The 19,981-nt window shown below is 34.9% G+C and overlaps 1 protein-coding gene across 2 annotated transcripts in view; it reads left to right on the top strand.

The window, feature by feature from the left end:
* The window catches only part of LOC136026080 (serine/arginine repetitive matrix protein 2-like), a 77,509-nt gene that overhangs the window by 6,602 nt on the left and 50,926 nt on the right, over positions 1–19,981 (top strand). The window contains exon 3 of one of the 2 annotated variants that reach the window (XM_065702275.1): positions 1,423–1,533. In XM_065702275.1, the coding sequence (XP_065558347.1) occupies positions 1,423–1,533 (111 nt within the window). Of the gene's footprint in view, positions 1–1,422; positions 1,534–17,642; positions 17,890–19,981 lie in introns of those variants that run through there. The other variant, XM_065702276.1, reaches the window with a different exon arrangement.

Raw genomic sequence — 19,981 nt, 5'->3', positions numbered from 1 at the left:
CAGACAGATGAAAAAAATTCCAAAACAAATATCAGCCAAGTCATTCTAAAAGGGATGTTGGTCAATTGACATATAAAAATCATGTATTGACCATTAGGCCATTCTATTTGTACAAATTTTATGGCTATTCTCATTTACAAAAACATAAATTTTTACGTTTATAAAAACAAGTTTTCTTTTATATTTGGTTTGTAAAATATTTTCAAATGTTTAATTTTGTAGTGTTTATGAAACCAACTTTCCAAGTTATTATGATTGGAATATTAAAAGAACTTCCTGATCAGATCATAATTAATTCCTTTTTTCAAGGCAAATTCAAAGTTAGCAGACCCTCACTTGCAGCTGCAATCACACTTGCTATGCTTGATATTGACTAGGATAATTCAAAGACATTTAACAGTCTTAACTGGAGTCCAACCAATTGTTTGCTGGACTTCTCTGCAGGGACTGAATACCTGAAAAACTGAATTCCTGAAATAGTTAAGTAAAGTGTTATGTGAAAAATGGGTAATGTGTATGTTTGCAATCCAAATTCTTGAGTGTTTCTTGTATAATACATAAGTACCAAAATGTTTGTTGTTGGCTTTCAGCCTATCAAACATTTCTACATTGTAAATACTAATTCTTGTTTGCCAAATTTGAAACGGGTAAAAGTTGATATCAGACTCTTGGGTATCCAGTTTTCTAGCAGCAGGCCTCTGTTAAAGATGAACTCAAAGACTGCGAATATCATGATGAAAGGCAGTCTCACATTTCTACAGTGCAAGAGCTACAATATTAATTGAAATACAGGGACTTGTATTCCAATTGACCAGTAGCTGAATTTGCAAGATCACAAGGACAGGGGCTTGAATTCACAAAAATATAGGGGTGGGGGAGTAGGAGGCAAAATAATTTTTCAGATCTAGGGTGGCAGTTTTGTTCCTTTTTCTATGTTTTCAATGAGAATGCGCAAACAAGACTATTTTTCGAAAACAATGTAAAAAAAAATTCAATGAAAATATCAAGAGAGCATTTTTTCAAAATCTAGTATGGGAGGGGGCAGACAAAAATTCTAGGATGAGTAATTGCCTTATAAAGGAGAAACTGTGCATAGAATTTGCATAGAAAGATGCACAGAAACTTTTTACAAGAAGTTGTTGTTTTTACCTCCCACCAAACAAACTGAGTCATTGGCTTTTAAAATTCTATCTTTTTTAATCTATACAAGCAGAACTGAACAAAAGAAAAAAAATGGTTCAGTTTTCGTTGAAGTAGAATTTGGGTATGAACTTTTCCATATACTAGTTTCATCAACAGTTACTATTCAATTTATTATTATCTAAATTTTTTATTTGGGGGGGGGGTGGCCTGGTCTTTTATTTTTAGGCATGGTTAGGTCTATTTAGTTTAGCTTTTTTTAAGGGCCAATATTATTTTTAGGTATGGTGATGAAGAGATTGAAGAAAGGCTAACAACATACAGGGAAATGTTAATCGAAAAGTCTGAAAAGAAAACTTCCACTATTGAATTTGATGAAAATGGAAGACCTATGTAAGTTTTTTTCTCTGTTAATTTTACTGCAATATCAATTTCAAAGGAAATTTATTCTTTTGCTAAATTATTAATATAAATTAATAGATTTCAGGTTTTGACCAAAGAAGCTGAAGAAAGAGACATTGGTTATTTTGTCATTTTTTATATTTATTATTTATATTATATTTATTATATTTTTTCATATATTTATATATTTGTCATTATTTTTGTCATTGGGCCTTCGGCCTCGACCTCGATTTGAAAAAAAAAACTTCGCGCACACAGGGAGAGACATATACGAAATCTAACCTGACTTTTCCCACAACTATTCCCTTTTCAATTAAAAAATCAACAGACTCGGTCCGTTTCCTTATATTTTCAGCATTTTATTTGGATATTTAAAACGTTATATTTGTATTATATGTGTGGCAGAACTAAAAAGAATTACTTATTACTTATAAAATATAAAAAAAAAATTATAAAGAAATTTTTATTTAATGTTCTTATGGGAATTTTTCTGCAACGATACGTAAAACTGCGACTTAAATCTGAGGTTGAAAAGCGGCTTTATCTTGAACATGAAAAAAGAACCATGGCTTTATACAACACGAAATAAAGTAAGGCGTATAATTTCTGACTCTATGACAGTTGCTGGTTACGAAGTATAAGTAAAGTGTGAATCGTGCGAATAATAACTAAAAGTCTAAAAAACGCATAAAAGTCATTTCTTGGAAAATTGTCGTTTACCAGTTCCGAGATATGTTTTACGAATGCTTCATGTTCAGGGTACCTGTATATTTTTTTTTAATGACATTTTTCAAACGCTTCCAGTGATAATTTGTTTTCCTGACAAATCAGGTGTTTCCCTACTATTGTTTGGGGGCTCCGCAAGTAGGCACTGACAGAAATCACATCCAACGTTCATAATTTTCCCTCCAATGGCTGTATCATATTTTAATTCATTTTTTGCACTTTGTTGCTTTGAATTTTATTTATGCTTAATGTACCCTTTCATGTTGGTTTTTTCGTCTTTCCTTTTTGTTTCGTTTGTTTATTATCTTTTTTATGTCTTATATAACTAGCTTCCATAGTGCTGACTGTGTTTCTCTCATGTCCTTACATGATGCTGAGAAAAACCATCTGACTTGGTATCTGTAGGGGTCTCCTTAACCTGGACATTTGGCTAATAACTGGGGATGTCTTACGTTTAACTAGAATTCAGGGGCACCTGGCTGATAGCTGGGAGTAATCTTCGTGAGGACAGATTGTGAACAGATTGAGGCGAATGAGAGACTGCCTGGCCCTGCAGTGAGCTTTATTAATCTATATTAGAGAGTATGGGAGATAGATGCTGAGGGCCTGAGACTAAATCTTTTGGGCACTATTTTAGGTAATAAACAAATTGGGGATTTTTTAATGATAAATGATGAGGTGATGAGTTTTGGGTGTGGTGATGAACTATTTATGAAAAGAGTGGTTTAAATGGACTGAAAAGAATGGCCCACATGTCATGAAATTAAAAAAAAAAAATAGTTGTAAGTCTCTATATAGGTGAAGACAAGTGGAAGTTTTTAATAAAGTACAATGCAAGAGAACTGGTTGCTCATATTTCTGAAATAGATGACTTGACTGTGTAATGAATTTGTAGTGGCAGTGATAGCATACATTAGTTTTAAATTTGTGCATTAGCCAAGATGTTTCTGCTGTTCCAGTGCTCTTTGTTTCATAATTACTGCCAATCAGTCCATCCTGACTATATTATTGCTTATTAGTCTCAGGCTTTAAGTTGAGTATTTGGAGCTCTACGAGCATTGAGTCTTGTATTGGGAAGGATTGGGGTTTTTTTTGAAGGGGGTTAGAAGACGTCGATGATAGTCAGAACTAAGGCACTTGTGCCCGAAGTTCATGGTAAAGAAGTGACCTTGTGATTCCAATGTAGTGAGTTCAAGTCTAGCCAAACCTTCATCATAAGTATTATAGGAAGTCCCCAGTATAATTTTTATAGCTCTTTTTTGAATGCTTTCAATTTTAGAACATTGGGATTTGGTCAGTCCAGGGTGCCAGACAGGGCAAGCATATTCAAGACAAGGTCTTATATAAGAACAATAAATTATTTTAAGGTTCTGGATTGATATGGAGAACCGTTTAAGAAGGGAGAAAGACCTAAGGAGAAAACCACCTGTTTTAAATAAGTGAAAAGAGTGAGATTTCCATTTAAGGTCATTGTCCAAGTGCACACCAAGTAGCTTAACCATGTTTAAATTTGGGATGCAAAGGTAATTATTGATTGGGGGTATATTTTTTAAAAAGGAGAATAGCATTAAACTGCTTTTCGATATGCTCAGATTGAGTTTAACATCGGCAAGATCATTCTTTAAGTTGTTAATGAGTGAGTCAAGTTTAACGCCCAATGTGTTTGAGGTTTGACAAAGGTTAAGTAATGTCAAATCATCCGCAAATTCAAAAGTGTTGTTAAAGTTTGGTAAGACATTGTTAAAAACAATTAAGAATGCTAAAGGACCCAATTTAGTCCCTTGGGGTGCTCCACAGGAAATCGAGGTAAAACCTGATGAATCTCCGTTAGGGAGGACTACACATTGCTCACGACCAGATAAAAAACTAGCTACTATGCGTAAAACAAAATCTCTGACACCTAAAGCCCTTGCATTATCAATAACTGTCTGATGATCCAAGTTGTCAAAGGCTTTACTAATATCAGCAAAAACAGCCTCAACGTAGGAACTACTTAACTCAAGATGTTTGAAAACAGTGTCAAGTATATAACATAAACAATGGGTGGTGCTATGATTCGGCCTAAAGCCAAACTGATTTGGGTTAATTTTATCTTGAATATCATCAAAGAGGAAATTGTGAATAAAACTTTCAAAAATTTTAGAGAAAATAGAGGTTTTTGATATTGGTCTTAAGTCAGAGGGGACTTTTGGGGTCTTGTTTTTCGGTATAGGTGATATAATAGCTCGTTTAAAACACACTGGAAAAATACCATCTACAAAACATTGGTTAAAAATTGCAGTTAGAGGTACACTTAAATAATGGGCACATTTCACAATCAATTTGGTAGGGATATCACCCGGGTAAACTGACTTATTTGTATCAAGATTTTCGAGTTTAAGCTGGGTCTGATGTATTCCAATCACAGGAATGTCACTCACTGCACTGTTGGCCGGCATATTTTGGAGTGGCGGGTGAGTTTTACAAGTTGAAGTAAAATAATCGTTATGATGTCTGCACTCACTGGGTTGCCATTACTATCCAGTAAGAGAAACTTAGAAGAGACCTTTCCCATGAGATCTTGGATACATTTGTGGAAATTCTTAGGGTTAGAATACAGTAACTTATTGAGCACGTGAGCACCATGCTCTTTTCTTGCTTTACGAATTTCACTAAAAACAATGTTTCGAAGTTTTCGAGATTCCTGGAAAAATCCTTCTTTAAAGAGTCTATCACGTTCATTTATTAGGCACAAAATTTTTTTATTTATCCGTGGTTTACAATTGGATTTGTAATTGACTTTTTTCACTGGAAAGGTGTCACAGTATAACTGGAAAAGTTCAGCTGAAAACTTAGAAGCCATTTCATCACCATTGGTAAGACATAGGATATTGGCCCAGGATTTGGAGCTAAGTTTTACTTTGAAATGGGCAATCTTCTCGTCAGTAATGGGTCTATATGAATAACTGATCAATGGTTTAGGGGGAAAGGATGATAAAGGGGTCCAAAAGATGCATAGAAGGTCACTTGCCCCTAATGGAGGGGCTATTTTCAGGGCACGGTAGTAATCTTCAATGTTGGTAAAAATCAAGTCTAGGGTTTTATCACTGCGTGTAGGTGACTTGACTACCTGGTCAAGACTAAGAGCAGCGCTAAGCCACTTTTGGTCTAGCTCATTAAAATCACCACATAATGTAATTGCAGCATAGGGGTACTTGTGGCGAATTCTGTCAGTATAAAGTTGCAGATATGCCGTCAGCTCCTTCTTAAATCCACTACGGGGAGGGTAATAAATAATACAAAAAATCATGCAAGATACGTCTTTTGGGAGGTTTTTGGATCTGGTCCAGAGCCATAAAACTTCAGTTTTGGAGTTGTTCTCTATTTCAGAAAATGATAGAATCCGATAAGGGAGGGTACTTACAAAAAAAAGCAACTCCTCCACCATGAGATAGAGGAATACCATCTTTGTTCAATCTGGGCTTAAAATGGGAGTCATAATTAGGAATTGAGCAAGAATCTTCTGTAGCAGACCATGTTTCTGTAAGGCAAGCAATATCAATATGGTTTTTGCCAAGAATAATTTGTAGTTCCTCCATTTTATTTACTAGTGACCTTGCATTCGCAAGAAGGATTCTAGGAAATGAGTAGGAGTGACGAATCGTACCAGGGTTATTGGCAAACACTTTCCTAGCCGGGTTTACTTTCCCTTTGTCAGCAATAGAGCTGCTGCTCATGGTCTTATGCTCAATTAGTTTTTTGGTCCTCTTGAGAGAGGTTCACTAATACTACCAGCTGTTCTAAACCGTTTGGGTACATCATTGCGAAAGAATGTTTGTAGGCTTTATCTTTTCACATAAGACATTTGTACAATCTGTATTTTCAGAGCAATTTCTGATTCTGGCAGCTGAATTAAAAGGGGCTGGTATCTTGAAACAGAGTTCTGAGTGGTTGGTTTTTTCTCCCCCAGCCTGGTTGCCTTTAATATTGTTGGCACTGGAAGTTGAAGCTGGTTTTGAATTATTTGCTTCACTTGAGTTACATCATCAACTCCTTCTTGTTCCGGTAAATTTTTTACAATAATGTTCATTTTTCTCCGTTGTGCTTCATTATGGCAGAAGGTTTCTTCCCTTACCATTTCTCGTATCTCATCAGTCTGCTGGGAAGTCTGGGTGTATTTTTCTTCAATTTTCTGCAACCGAGAGTTAAGGTCCAGAAATGCACCATCTACATATTTATGCATTTCTTCATAGCTAGGCTTCTGGGCAAGCTCAGTTCGTAGCAGAGCTATTTCAGATGAAATCTGTCGGACTGAAATATCAATTCTTGTAATCAAATCATACAGCACCTGGGACTCAGCAGAGAGTTTGGGTATCGGTCTACCAGGTAAAGTAGATGAGGGGTTTGGGTCCTTTCTCGAATCAACTGGGTTCCCATCCACTGTCTGGTGTGATGTGGTGCTATTTGAGGGATTTTTGCCCCTGTTTGTAGCACTGAAGGCTGGACTGTAAGAATTTGTTGCTTGCCTGATTCTGGTTGTTCGGGTCATTTTTATAATTTACTTCGTGAGAGTTTAACAAGAAAAAGGACAATATAATGGGTACAGTAAACTAGCCTTTGTTTCTTGGTTTTATAAAATAGACAAGACAAGACTTTCCTCTATCAGAGTAAAAACAATGCTGGTTGTAGATATGGATCTGATCAAGATAATCTTGACTTCTTCTTTACTTCTTAACACCTTTCTATTCACCTCTCACCTTTATCGTAATATAATTGTCTATAATATCAGAAATTATAATTATTTTCGCAACTGATTAATCCTGAGCTATGATATATAAGCCATGAAAATATCAATAAGAGAATTCACAGTTCCCAAGGGAATTTTTACTCAAGTTTCAAAATAATCCGCTTCTTTATAATTCATTTGGTCACTGAATTAGTTATTATGAATATATTGGCTACGGGTCAGGTAGTGACGATAATCCTTTACCAAATATTAGTTACAGGTTCAATCCAAAAATAGGTCCTCATACCTTGAACTCTGAATCAATACTGATTGATTCAGAATATGTTTATATTTATTTATATGGAAATTAGGAATACTGAAAAAATCAATACTGATTGATTCAGAATATGTTTATATTTATTTATATGAAAATTAGGAAGGGTAAACAACACGTGTCTTTGAAAATCGGGGGAAGGGGTAATTTACTTGTTTTCTTCAACTATGTCAATTAAATTCAGAAAGTTCATTTTTATGGCACTTGGTATCTACCAAGGGACATATAGCAATCGTAAATCCTGTTGGTCTCGGTTTTGCTAGTTTAGGCACTTCCAGGTAAGCTAGGACGATGAAATTTGGCAGGCGGGTCAGGAACAAGACCAGGTTAAATTATAAATTGTCGTTTACCCGATTCGACCATCTGGGGTGGTGGTGGTTAAATCAGAAAAAATAGAAAAAAATAGGTATTTTTAACTTATAAGGGGGTGATCGGATTTTAATGAATTTTGATATTTAGAAGGACCTCGTGACTCAGAGCTCTTATTTTAAATCCCGACCGGCATTAAGCCTCTGATTTTCCATTTAAATTAATCGATTGATTATTAGAAGTTTGCTAGAGCTCATACCATATGAGCTCTTGGCTCTTCCAGCCTCATCACAAGTGTCATATGAGCTCTTAGCTCTTGTTTTAAAAAAAAATAGCAACAAAAGTGTATTTTTTAAAATCTGGGGAGGGGTAAAAATCTTGACTCTTCTCCCGATTGACGACACCGGTTACTTTACCGTATGTGATCCACCAAAGGATATTAGACGCTAATGAGAGCAAATAGAGTGTTTACCTGACAAAAAAATAGTGGCTAGTGCCATTTAAATTTCTTTCGCGCAAGGTTGTAAAACATTTCACACTGTTCTAACTAAAGATTATATTATGTTGTGTAATTCTCGAAGCAATTTTGTCTATAATGTATACAATGCTGAGCTGACTTGAACTCAGCGTAGAATTTCATTTTATCTAAGAATGCGTTACATTATGTAAAGTTTAACATAGTAGCGTAAAATTGAATTTCTGGACAATAAATTAATTCATTTTGAAAACAAATAGATAAACTTTTTCTAGAAAGCCTTTCATGATTAATCTGAGGATAAATCTTCATTTATATTCCACATTTTTAAATTTTAAATTGTTTGCTTTAAATGATTATGATGATTTTAGAACACTTATTATTACAGTTTTATTTATTTCTATCAGCCTAGTGTCATAGGACTTGTTATAGTGTGAAAACTTATGCTTGACATAACTTACAACTTAACATAGAAAATTAAGTGCGTAGTGTGAAAGCCATTTTAGAGCTACCCAACAAATTCATAAAGCCAGTAGATAGAAAGTTGGCAAAAGTAGCCTGAAATGTCATTTTAATTGTTCTTATTCCTTTTTTCACTTTTGCTTCGCTTTGAGCTGGGGATAAATTTTGAGAAATAGGTATGACAGGTATATTTCGCACATTTCTTTGTACTAGCCTATGTTTTACGTTTAGCTTAGCCCTGACTGTTTTAAAATCAGTATAAAATAAGTTAATAACAATAGAGTATCCTCTTAAAACAAAAAAAATATGAATGAAAACTAAGCTTGTTTTCATTTTGTATTAATGCAGGCAACGCTACAATATTACTAGGTTAGTTATTCGTTTTTGATTCCTATTAAATAAAAAAAACAAGTTTTTTTAACTGAAAGTAAGGAGCGACATTAAAACTTAAAACGACCAGAAATTACTTCGTATATGAAAGAGGCTGCTTCCTCATCAACGCCTCGCTCTTTACGCTAAAGTTTGACTCTTTCTCTCAATTCTTCTTTTTCAAACAGTAAAAAACTTTAGCGTAAAGAGCGGGGCGTTGATGAGGAAGCAGCCTCTTTCATATACGAAGTAATTTCTGGTCGTTTTAAGTTTTAATGTCCCTCCTTACTTTCAGTTAAAAAAACTTGTTTTTTTTAATTTAATTTCTGGACGTTTTTGAATCAATGCATGTTTTGATTTTGGCTCTCCGCAGAGGAATAATTAAAACAAAATTTGCATTTTTTTTGGCTAAATGGCTTTCTCATAATTTTGATCGAATGATTTTGAGAAAAAAAGAGCGGGGGAGGAAGCCTAGTTGCCCTCCGATTTTTTGGTTAATTAAAAAGGCAACTAGAATTTTTAATTTTTTACGAATATTTTTATTAGTAAAAGATTTACGTAACTTATAAATTAGCTTACGTAAAGAACTTTTGTATTCTCATATTTTTATTACATATATAAGGGGGTTCCCCCCTTGTCAGATCCTCGCCCTTTACACTAAAGCTTAAATTTTGTCCCAATTCATTAAGAATGACCCCAGAATCACAAAAGCCGTTGAATAAATAGTTGAAATTACTAAAAATACTTTAGCGTAAAGAGCGAGGTATTAGGAGGAGGTGAGCCCCTCAAATGGGTAATAATTTCTGTTTGTTTTAAGTTTTAATGCTGCTCCTTACTTCCAGCTGAAAGAACTTTTTCATATTTATTTTTTCATTTTTTTTTAAATACTGCTAGTAAATCCTGCTCTCACTTCATGGAGATTTTCTTCCCCCATGACAAACTATCGATGGAAAGTTCCCCCAGCATATCCCCCTCTTCTCAACCCCTCCCCCAACCAAAAAATCCTCCTGAAAACGCCTGTACACTTCCCAATAACCATTACTATATGTAAGCACTGGTCAAAGTTTGTAACTTGTTGCCCCTCCCACGGGGACTGTGGGGGAGTAAGTCGTCCCCAAAGACATAGTTATAAGGTTTTTCGACTACGCTGAATAAAATGGCTATCTCAGAATTTTGATCTGTTGACTTTGGTAAAATAATTAGCGTGGGAGGGGGGCCTAGGTGCCCTCCAATTTTTTTGGTCACTTAAAAAGGGCACTAGAACTTTTCATTTCCGTTAGAATGAGCCCTCTTGCAACATTCTAGGACAACTGGGTCGATACGATCACCCCTGGAAAAAAAAAAAAAAAAAAAAAAAAACAAATAAACACGCATCCGTGATCTGCCTTCTGGCAAAAAATACAAAATTCCACATTTTTGTAGATAGGAGCTTGAAACTTCTACAGTAGGGTTCTCTGATGCGCTGAATCTGATGGTGTGATTTTCGTCAAGATTCTATGACTTCTAGGGGGCGTTTCCCCCTATTTTCTAAAATAACGCAAATTTTCTCAGGCTCGTAACTTTTGATGGGTAAGACTGAACTTGATGAAACTTATATATTTAAAATCAGCATTAAAATGCGATTCTTTTGATGTATGTGTTTGTATCAAAGTTCAATTTTTTAGAGTTTTGGTTACTATTGAGCCGGGTCGCTCCTTACTACAGTTCGTTACCACGAACTGTTTGATCCACGGTCTTTGGTGGCCGTTTACATAGAGGTAAAACCAAGAGTGATTGCCACCGCAAACATGTTAAGGCTGAATTTGTTTGTAATCGAACCGTGGGTATAATGCCCTAGCCATATTATTGTCACATATCTAGATGAACAAAATTAAGCATTACCACTGTGCAAATAATTCATCTCGTTCGTAATTTAGTGACTTGGTTTATGTCAACATAAAGAAGATGGGCAATTAAGAATGGAAACTGGCGGTAGCAATGGAAAATGATTGCCATGCCATCTGACATTTGGCGTTTCTTGGCATTTTTTCCAACTTTACAGTTTTGTTTTCCAAAAACTAAGATCAGACACTTATTACTACACTAATGTTGCTCATTGTACTGATTCAACTAATTTTGCTTTACTATTACACTAAAAGATAGCAAACGTCAGACGGTCCTGGTGATCTTTATTGGTGACACTGGTCCCAATTTCGATTCTTATAAGTTACCCATACTCTTTGGTTCAACATCCAATCATATTTTTTATTTTTTTTTTACGATGGGCCAATGAGGGTGAAACTATCAGACACAATATGAAATTAGAAAAGATGAAAGCGCAACATCTTACTTCAATCGTAAAAAATTTTCGTAATTCATCCGTAACATCTGGATTTCAGATGCAAATTAGTGTTGAGGCAAAACTTTCAAACCGGTTTCCTTCAATTCCAATTTCCCGCCTGTTTAGTAAAAAGATAGCGTTAAAACCAAGGAAAGATCAAACCCAAAATATGGTGAGTGTATAGCACGGAAACAAAAATCACATTCCTTGTTTGCATCTAAAATTATTTTACCCTGTTAGATATTGAATGCTATCATTTAGCTTTTCATTATTTAAGAAAAATAAATCTAATTATTTGAGTCTTTAGAATAAAACTTTAAATATGGGAAATTAAAATATATATTTTTTAGACGATCCGATCAGTTATAGAGGGAAGATGTTGGCTATCGAATTCTTAAACTTTTTATGGAGAAAAAAATATAAATTTTTTTATGGAGAAAAAATAATTTTTAACTTTTTACATATTTCTTGCCATAAATCATAGAATTTCTAGCGGAGACTTGAACGTTGGATGAACTATAGTTTCTATAATATGTAACTATCACAGCAAGAAGTATTGCTCCATCACCAACTAATTGAAAATAAAAGAAAAAATGACCTTAAGACAATTCAAAACATTGCTCGGTTATTTCTTAATTTGTCCGCGTTTAAAAACAACATTTTTGCATCCTGACCAATGGTCTGCGTTGTGCAGATACCGTTTTCCTGATTTTCGGCCCTTTGTCAGGAGTGCGATGCGTAGTTGGGGGCAAATCAATCCGACGCCTCTCTTGTTTTTTTCACAAAAATCTCCACGTACTCATTTAGAGCTGGGTCGGCTCTGGCTGAGCTTACAGAGTCATGCCGTTAAGCCCCTTTCCAAACCAAATAACCAGTGACACCAGGACTCGAGCTCCGTTTCTTGTTTAGCAGTGTTATTTTGTTGGCCAATAGGGTTTTAGTGATCATTCTGGCCCCGCGTTCAATATAGCTTATTGCAATCGATTGTAAGTAATTACTATAAGAATTATTAAAAGTGAGGCCTGTTCTACTATTGCTTTGGTTTTCCAAGCAGTGGAGTCATTAGGTGACTTCAGATTCCTGTGTAAAATTTAGCGCAAATAAAATCGGGGATTCGTCTTAATCATGGTTGAGACAGTAGCTGCAATCTAGTGAAGAGTGAATATATATTAACTGAAAGTTTAAAAACACGCTTAAAAATTATATTCACTGAGAACAATTTGCCGATTAGAGCTAATTTAGGAATCAGTAAATATTATGTCACTTTATTTTAATAGTAAAAACTGCAAAAGAAATTTACGAGAATTTCAAAAGTAGAGATTTGAGCGCCTTGACAATCGCAGTAGATCGAAATAAGAAGTGGAATATTGGAAAAAGCATATTAAAAAATACCAAACCTATGGTTTTGTGCCCTCCCCCCTAATTTTGAAATCCGAGAAAATTATATTTTAGACCGTGTATAAGTAATGTCTTTGGTTTTCTTCAACGCTGGTGGGGCACTGGAATAACAATGAGAGCTGTTTAGGGGCTCGTTTAAAGCCTATTCTTATATTCACCTGCCTTTTATAAATTTGTCATGATAACACCAATTTAAAGAGCCATATGGCACCAAAAAATAGGACTTTTCACCGTCATCCTGGAGTGGGGATGCTGAGAAGCATAACAAGAGTACCATTAGAATCCATATGGCCAAAAATCCTTATCCGGTGGTTTAAAATCCCTTCTCTCTCCCAGCATCCTTTGTAAGTGAAAGCTAAAAGCGTGTTTTAAAAACGCGCATAATAAAAAATAAAAATGAAAACCTCCAAGTAATGGCAGGACGGAATTTCAAATTTTGTGATAAATAATTCATATCCAAGTGGCAGGGTAAAATATAGGACATTGTGGGACGCGTCTCAGAGCGTCTTTGATGTCTCTGGAATGGCACGGGAATGAATTTGAAAGTTTCAAGTGGTGTCGTCAGGTTGAAACGAACCTTTATTTTTGAATTGGAGGGAGGGGGATAGAGGGGTTGAACTAAAAAAATTTCCTGATTTGTCTAAATACTTGTGCACTATATGCCCCTATAGAGCCTATGATCTATTCAAGGTTAAGTGTGGCGTATGTGCAATATCCCGGGCACGGCTTTGAGGATCAAGGTGGAAAATTCAGCGAGTGTCATGTGACTGCGGCAAGCGAACTTTGAATCTTGATTTGGGGCAGGGGGTTAAGGGGAAAGGTACAAATTTTTCAGTCTCCAAACTGTTGAAAAAAATGGTCCTATGAACTCCCATTGGACTAAAATCTTTTCCTAGTGAAGTGCTCGTGTAGAGCGTAAGTAACCAGGTTTATGGGGATGTTGGTGGGACAATTGGAATTTTAACTATGGCAGGTGGCAGATGTAAGTCGAAGGAGACCATGTACATAGGTTATCAACATAGGTTATCAACATGCGTATCTACAACATTTTTCAAACTACTTATTGGAATCAATCTAAACTCTTTTTGGTGAGGGGAGGTGTAGGCCATGGGACTTCATGTTTTATATTTAGAAGGATGTAAAGCCAACAAATGTGTGTCTCTGATGGGCCTAAAGTTTGTGTCGGTCCCCGTGGAATTGTCAGTCTATACATTGGGAAGTACTTAGGTAAGTTAAATGACAGTGTGTCCACCCAGCTTGAAAGTAGTGTATATGTAATTCCTTGAGAAGGACTGGGTGGGGAATTGAGTTGGAATTTTAGAGAGTATTCGGGAAGAAGTATGTACTTCTGTATGTAGGGAAATATACAAGAGTGTCAAAACACTTTATCTCCTAGATGTTAGGTCGTGTAAAAAAGACCACTTATTTATTCTTATAAGCCTGAAACTTATACCCGTAAGCTATTGATTCAAGGTTTCCTTTGCACGGGGAAAATCTAAATAAAATTGAATCAGCCGAAAATGAGGTCAAAACTTTTTTCTCTGATGGGCGAGGACTTGTAATATTATTGTTTAGCCCATTTGCTTGACTTCAAATGTTTTGATCCTTCCAGAACAAAGGCTAAAAGGTTCGCGGGGGATTAAATGGGGTCTCAAATTTTTTATCGCTCAAATCGGATCGACAAAACATTCATCGTTTCTTAGCCAGGGTGACCCCTATGCAGAAAGCAAATTTAAGTTCAGGTTTAGTCAATCGGTTTGTGGCGCCAGATAATGGACCCAAAATTCGTTTCGCCTCTGATAGTGTTGTAACTAGAAGGGTATTTAAGCCGGATCTGGTAGACCTTAATGGAAACCAAGTATTGTGAAGAATGGCTGTATCGATATGTGACATATGAAACTGTGTGACCAAATTTTATTGTCTCAGAAGGGTTTAGACTTATAGCGCGTATATATATATATATATATATATATATATATATATATATATATATATATATATATATATATATATATAATATATATATATATATATATATATATTTATATATATACATATATATATATATATATATATGTAAATATATGCATATATATATGTATATATATTTATTTATGTATATATATGTATATATATATATATATATATATATATATATATATATATATATATATATATATATATATATATATACATATCTGTTAAATTCGTAAGGCTTGTTTTGTCTTCGATCGCCTAGCAACTTACTAGACTAGACGGGCCTAAATGAAAAAAATTCTCAGAAAGTCTACTTATGAAACCCCAAAATAGGCCAATCATATTTTTACTCCGATCGGCATGAATATTTCTAGATAAATAGACACGACCTTGGGGAACTCAGAGAGGACAGTACATTTTGGGGGGGGGGGATATGTCAATTCTTGGCGCGAAAAATTTGAACTCGTTACCTTGATTTGCTTAAAATTTCAGGCCTTGTTGATACCTCAATTAAGATATCAGGACCAAAGGGACCTCAATTAAGAATAAGAATTAGGAATTAGGAATCTGGTTATATTGATTTATACGTCTTTTTTCTCTTTTTTTAAGATAACAGAACTCTTCAAATAAATAACCGCGATATACATTTATCTGATTTAAAAACCAAAGCTACTGCAAAATATAGCAAAAACACTCTTTTAATAAAATAGTGCGTAAATATACGTGTTTATACCACCCGTGTTTAAACAATAAATTGGTTTAGTAAAATATTTTGTTAAATCATTTTAATTAAATTTGAGCATAAATAATTAGTGAGCACTCCCCCAATTCCCTATTCAAAGAAATATTATTATTTATTTTGAGACTAATTTTGATTGATTCCCGAATCACTGGTCTTATCCCCAAATCATTACTAATGAGTAAAAATTGTACCTTGGAAATTGGGTATTAAATTCTTATTTTTAAAAACATGTCAAGTGGGGTCGCTATATGGATGACGTAATTTCACTTGGAATTGTCGGGAAGCTGAACTTCGGGGTTTCTTACATCATTTCAATACTTATGAAAGAAATTTGCAGTTTACCCTTGGACATAGTGTCGAAATATCCTCTGAATTGAATTCCACTGCCTTGGAGAAAAAAATTTCCTATTGTTTCTACTTTGTATTTGTTTGATATGGAAAGACAGTGTGTTCTTCGTCATTATTTCCCTCCCCCCTCTTATCCATCCGAAATCCTATAAAATTTATAGCACAAAATTGCTGCAAAATCAAAAATTTGGATGAATATTCAAATTTTGTTCGAAGTCTAAGCTATAATTCAATATTTTAATTCTTATGTTGGAAATATGAAAATTTTTAAAATTTTCATATTATTTACCAATAATAGCAACTTTACCAATTAAAAACGAACAGAAATTAATTTAAAAGAGTCGAAAATAGTAGCTTCTCAAAGAAAAGTAAAGAGCCATATTAAAGTAAGATGATCAAAAATTAAGTTATTGAGTGATTAAGAACGAACAGAAATTATCAATTAGAAAATAAAATCTTTAATGAGAATTAATTAAAATCAATAGTAATACCACTTATAAAGATTGTAGATAATGCTCTAAATGGACAATTATTAAATGGATTGGGGAACTTGTCGCTTTCTCAGCTATCGACACACTAATTACTAATATAGTAAGCTTCATTTTCTATATATGTTACCGTGAATGTCCGCAAATTGATGAATGTCGATATTCACTAGCGAATTTCCGAAATACTCTTTTTTCTCCTTGGTTTTAGTCAGCGTTGCCAGTCAATTTTTTCTATTTAATGCAAGGTTTGATGATGACAGGTTTAGTGAGGATAGGTTTTGTTAGGTTAGGTTGGTGTAGCTTAGGTTTTTAACCCATTTCTGATATTAAGAACCAAATTTAACCTAACCTAATCTAACGCATTCTAACGTAGTCCTAATCTAATCCAACAGAATTTAACGTAACCTAACTTTAACTTTTACCATCATAGCTTGCATAAGACTGAAACAGCTGACCTGCAAAGATAATTAAATCCAATTAGCCCCGTCGAATGTCGATATTAGCCAGATTTCGGACATTCAAGGTAACATATATATTATAAATGCATAGCTATACCGATGAAAGCTTAAATTCGTAGAGCATGAAACGTACCCTTTTTGAACTCGTAGTGATTAGACGGCCTTACATCTAAATATTAATAGTGATCAAAACAATTTGATAAAAGAGCGAAATGTTGATCCGACTTATACAGGTTTTTTGGTGTCTAAGTAGAATTCTCTAAGATCTTAGCAGTAATCCTCTAAGATCTTAGCAGTTAGTTATCTCTTGAAGCTAAGCTCATTTTAAAACGCTGGTCGCTACCACCAATTAACTCGAGCTTGGCTTGGTTGCCATCCCAGTTGCTCGGATCATTATACCTTTACTATAATTACTACGACCGTTGAAATATCGAGCATTGGTCGCCTCATGTTGTTTTGGAGCATTGTAATCACCATTTATTCTTGGGCTGCTATTATAATGAAAAAAAAAATTAAGACTAAACAAAGCTAAAAATAAAACGATTTGGAAAAACCCTAAAAAATGATAATGAAAAGCTGAAATATATTCCCAACTAAACATGCTTTTAAAAAAGTTTATTGCGCATGTTACTTTTCCGGATCATATTAGTCTTCCAAAAATTTTAGTATGGACTTAAGCTCTTTTGTCATAACACTAAAGTATTGCTGATTTGAAGTTTTTTCTTCAGGGTAAAGGAAATCTTTCGTAATCCCTAGCCCGCGATTGAAGCCCCACAAGACATCTTCAGAGATTCATATGAGTATGCGGTACCTATTGATTTATTGGTTTTTTCGCTACGCGTGCTCCGTTAGATCTATCCCCTTGAATCGATTGGAAGACCCCCTTCAGTTTCCTATAGCTTGTGATTGTGTACACACGGTTTCAACAGTTGACACCCACTATAACAATGTAGGTAGACATAATCACTTAGTAAAAACCGAAAATTTTGTGCCTTTCAAAGTCTTCCAAAATTATTAAATAATGTCTTCCACAAGTGTGAATTTGTTTTGTGAAAATTTGTTAAAATCTGTTTTTATTGAACATCAAGAAAGTCAATTAAGGATTTTGGCTAGATTTGAGCAAATTTTTGAAATGATGAAATGTGGTGATTTTCAAATTTCAAAAAGACGTCGAAAACGACGGAAGAGGCTCAAACAGAGGAGGAATCGTGCACTCAAAAGCCTTGAAAGTAATAGGTAGGCTCCTTCAACTTTCCTGCTTAAAATGTTTGTGTGCACGATTTCTTCTTCTCCTTTCATACAAACGACTCTGGTAAATCAAAGATTTCGAGTCACCAAGTATAAACATTAAAATATAATAAATAAGCATGGGAAACGTTTTATATGGGGACCAAGGCCGAATTTAGGGGAGGGGTAAGGGAGTGTGACCCCCCCCCCCCCCCCGAAATGTTTATCCGAATCATAAAAATTTGATAAAAATGCATAAAAACACATTTTTGACGTTTAAAAAAAATTCACCCCCCATCCCTCCGAAAAAATACTCCCCCACCCTCATCGAAAATCCCGCATGCAGCCTCGCTACACATTGCACCAACCCCCTTGATGTGCAAATATATGGTTGAAATTACGTATTTCCCATCTAATTCTCTCAATGCGTCTCTTTTGTTTCTACCCGTGTAAATTGTGTGTAATTTTAACTTATGTAAATTATAAACCGGTAAATTGAATCGACCATGACGGAACAAGAACCCGAAAAACAAGCGACGGATGGCGGAATGCAATAAAACATATAATTTAGGCTATATATTTGCACATTAGGGGGAGGGGTAAAGTATAGAAGGGTTGCATGCAAAATGTGTTAGCTACAGCTATTTTGCATACGATGAAGTACGAATTGTCTTCCTAACATGTTTCCTTCTTTAGAGGTCCTTCTCTAAGCTTATACAAAAAAAGCATTTTTTGAGAACCTCATGGTATGGTTAAAAAACGGCACAAGTCAGTCTCCCGGAAGGCTCACTTCAAGAGTTCTAGGTGTAGTTTTCATTTAGACAAAAGATTTACATAGCATCTTTTGACTTACCATAGCCGTCCTGTAGTCGCTTAACCAGAAATAGAAGAAAAGACTTTCCCAGGCTCACGAGTTGGGATGGCGTAACACTTAGACCAAATTCTCCTAAGTCTTAAAGACTTGTATAATTTGCAATATTTGACATTTATCTTCCTGATTTTTCGCTCTTTTCTGAATGTACTCCCCCAAGCAGGAATTTCTGTGTGCGGAGAGGGGGTAAATCTTTTCGAAAAGCGATAGAAAGCCAACAAATTTTGTGGGCACTATAGGATAATGTAAAAAAAAACAAAAAAAAACGGGGAATCCTTGGGATTTTGGAGATGACATTTCCTAAAGCCTCTTAGCTATAAATGTCTATCGCATGATTGCATGATCTTTAGGAAAATTGTAATTTTGATTGAAAGAATATTGAGCTTTATGGTGCCTTCACGCTATGCTGTAGAAGGTTTCAAACAAGCATAACTGCAGTGTGAAAACTGCTATAGTTTGAAAACTACTATTATATAAAATTCACCCTAGTTTTCCAGTTTTGTAAAGTGACTTTCGGAATACCGACATCTTTCGATTTACGAGAGCCTTTGATCTTGATTTATTTAAATGTTGGGTGAATTTCCTATATAAGTCCGGTATTAAATATATAACGGTTCGTGGTAAAGAACTTCGGGTTAGGTGTGACTCGGCTCAATAGCAACCGAAAAAACAAAAACAAAAAACGGACCTTTATATCAATAGATTACATACAAAATGACCTTATGCCGATTCCAAATATATATGATTCATTAGTTTTGGCGTTACCCATCAAAAGCTACGAGCCTGAGAAAATTTGCTCAATTTTTGTAAAAGGGGGAAACACCCTCGGAAAGTCAAGGAACCTAAATGAAAACCATACATCAGATTCAGTGCATGCCAGAACCCTACTGTACAGGTTTCAAGATTCCATCGGCAAAAATATGGGATTTAATTTTTTTTTGCCAGAAGATGTTATTTCTTTTTCTCTTCAGAGGTGATCTTATTGAACCAGTGATCTTAGAATATTGGGAGAGGGTTCATTTGAACGGAAATTAAAACTTCTAGTGCCCTTTTTAAGTAAACAAAAAGATTGGAGGGTAACTAGGACCCTTTAACGTTCCATTTTTCCTTAAAGTCGTTCAATCAAAATTTTGAGATCATCATTTTTGTTCAGCATAGTTGAAATGTCCAATAACTATGCCTTTGGGATAACATGACCCCCCACAGCCCCTGAGGAAAGGACTTTAATTT

This window comes from Artemia franciscana, chromosome 4, assembly GCF_032884065.1.
Source record: "Artemia franciscana chromosome 4, ASM3288406v1, whole genome shotgun sequence".
Lineage (NCBI taxonomy): Eukaryota > Metazoa > Arthropoda > Branchiopoda > Anostraca > Artemiidae > Artemia > Artemia franciscana.
This window is presented reverse-complemented; position numbering and strand designations above follow the sequence as displayed.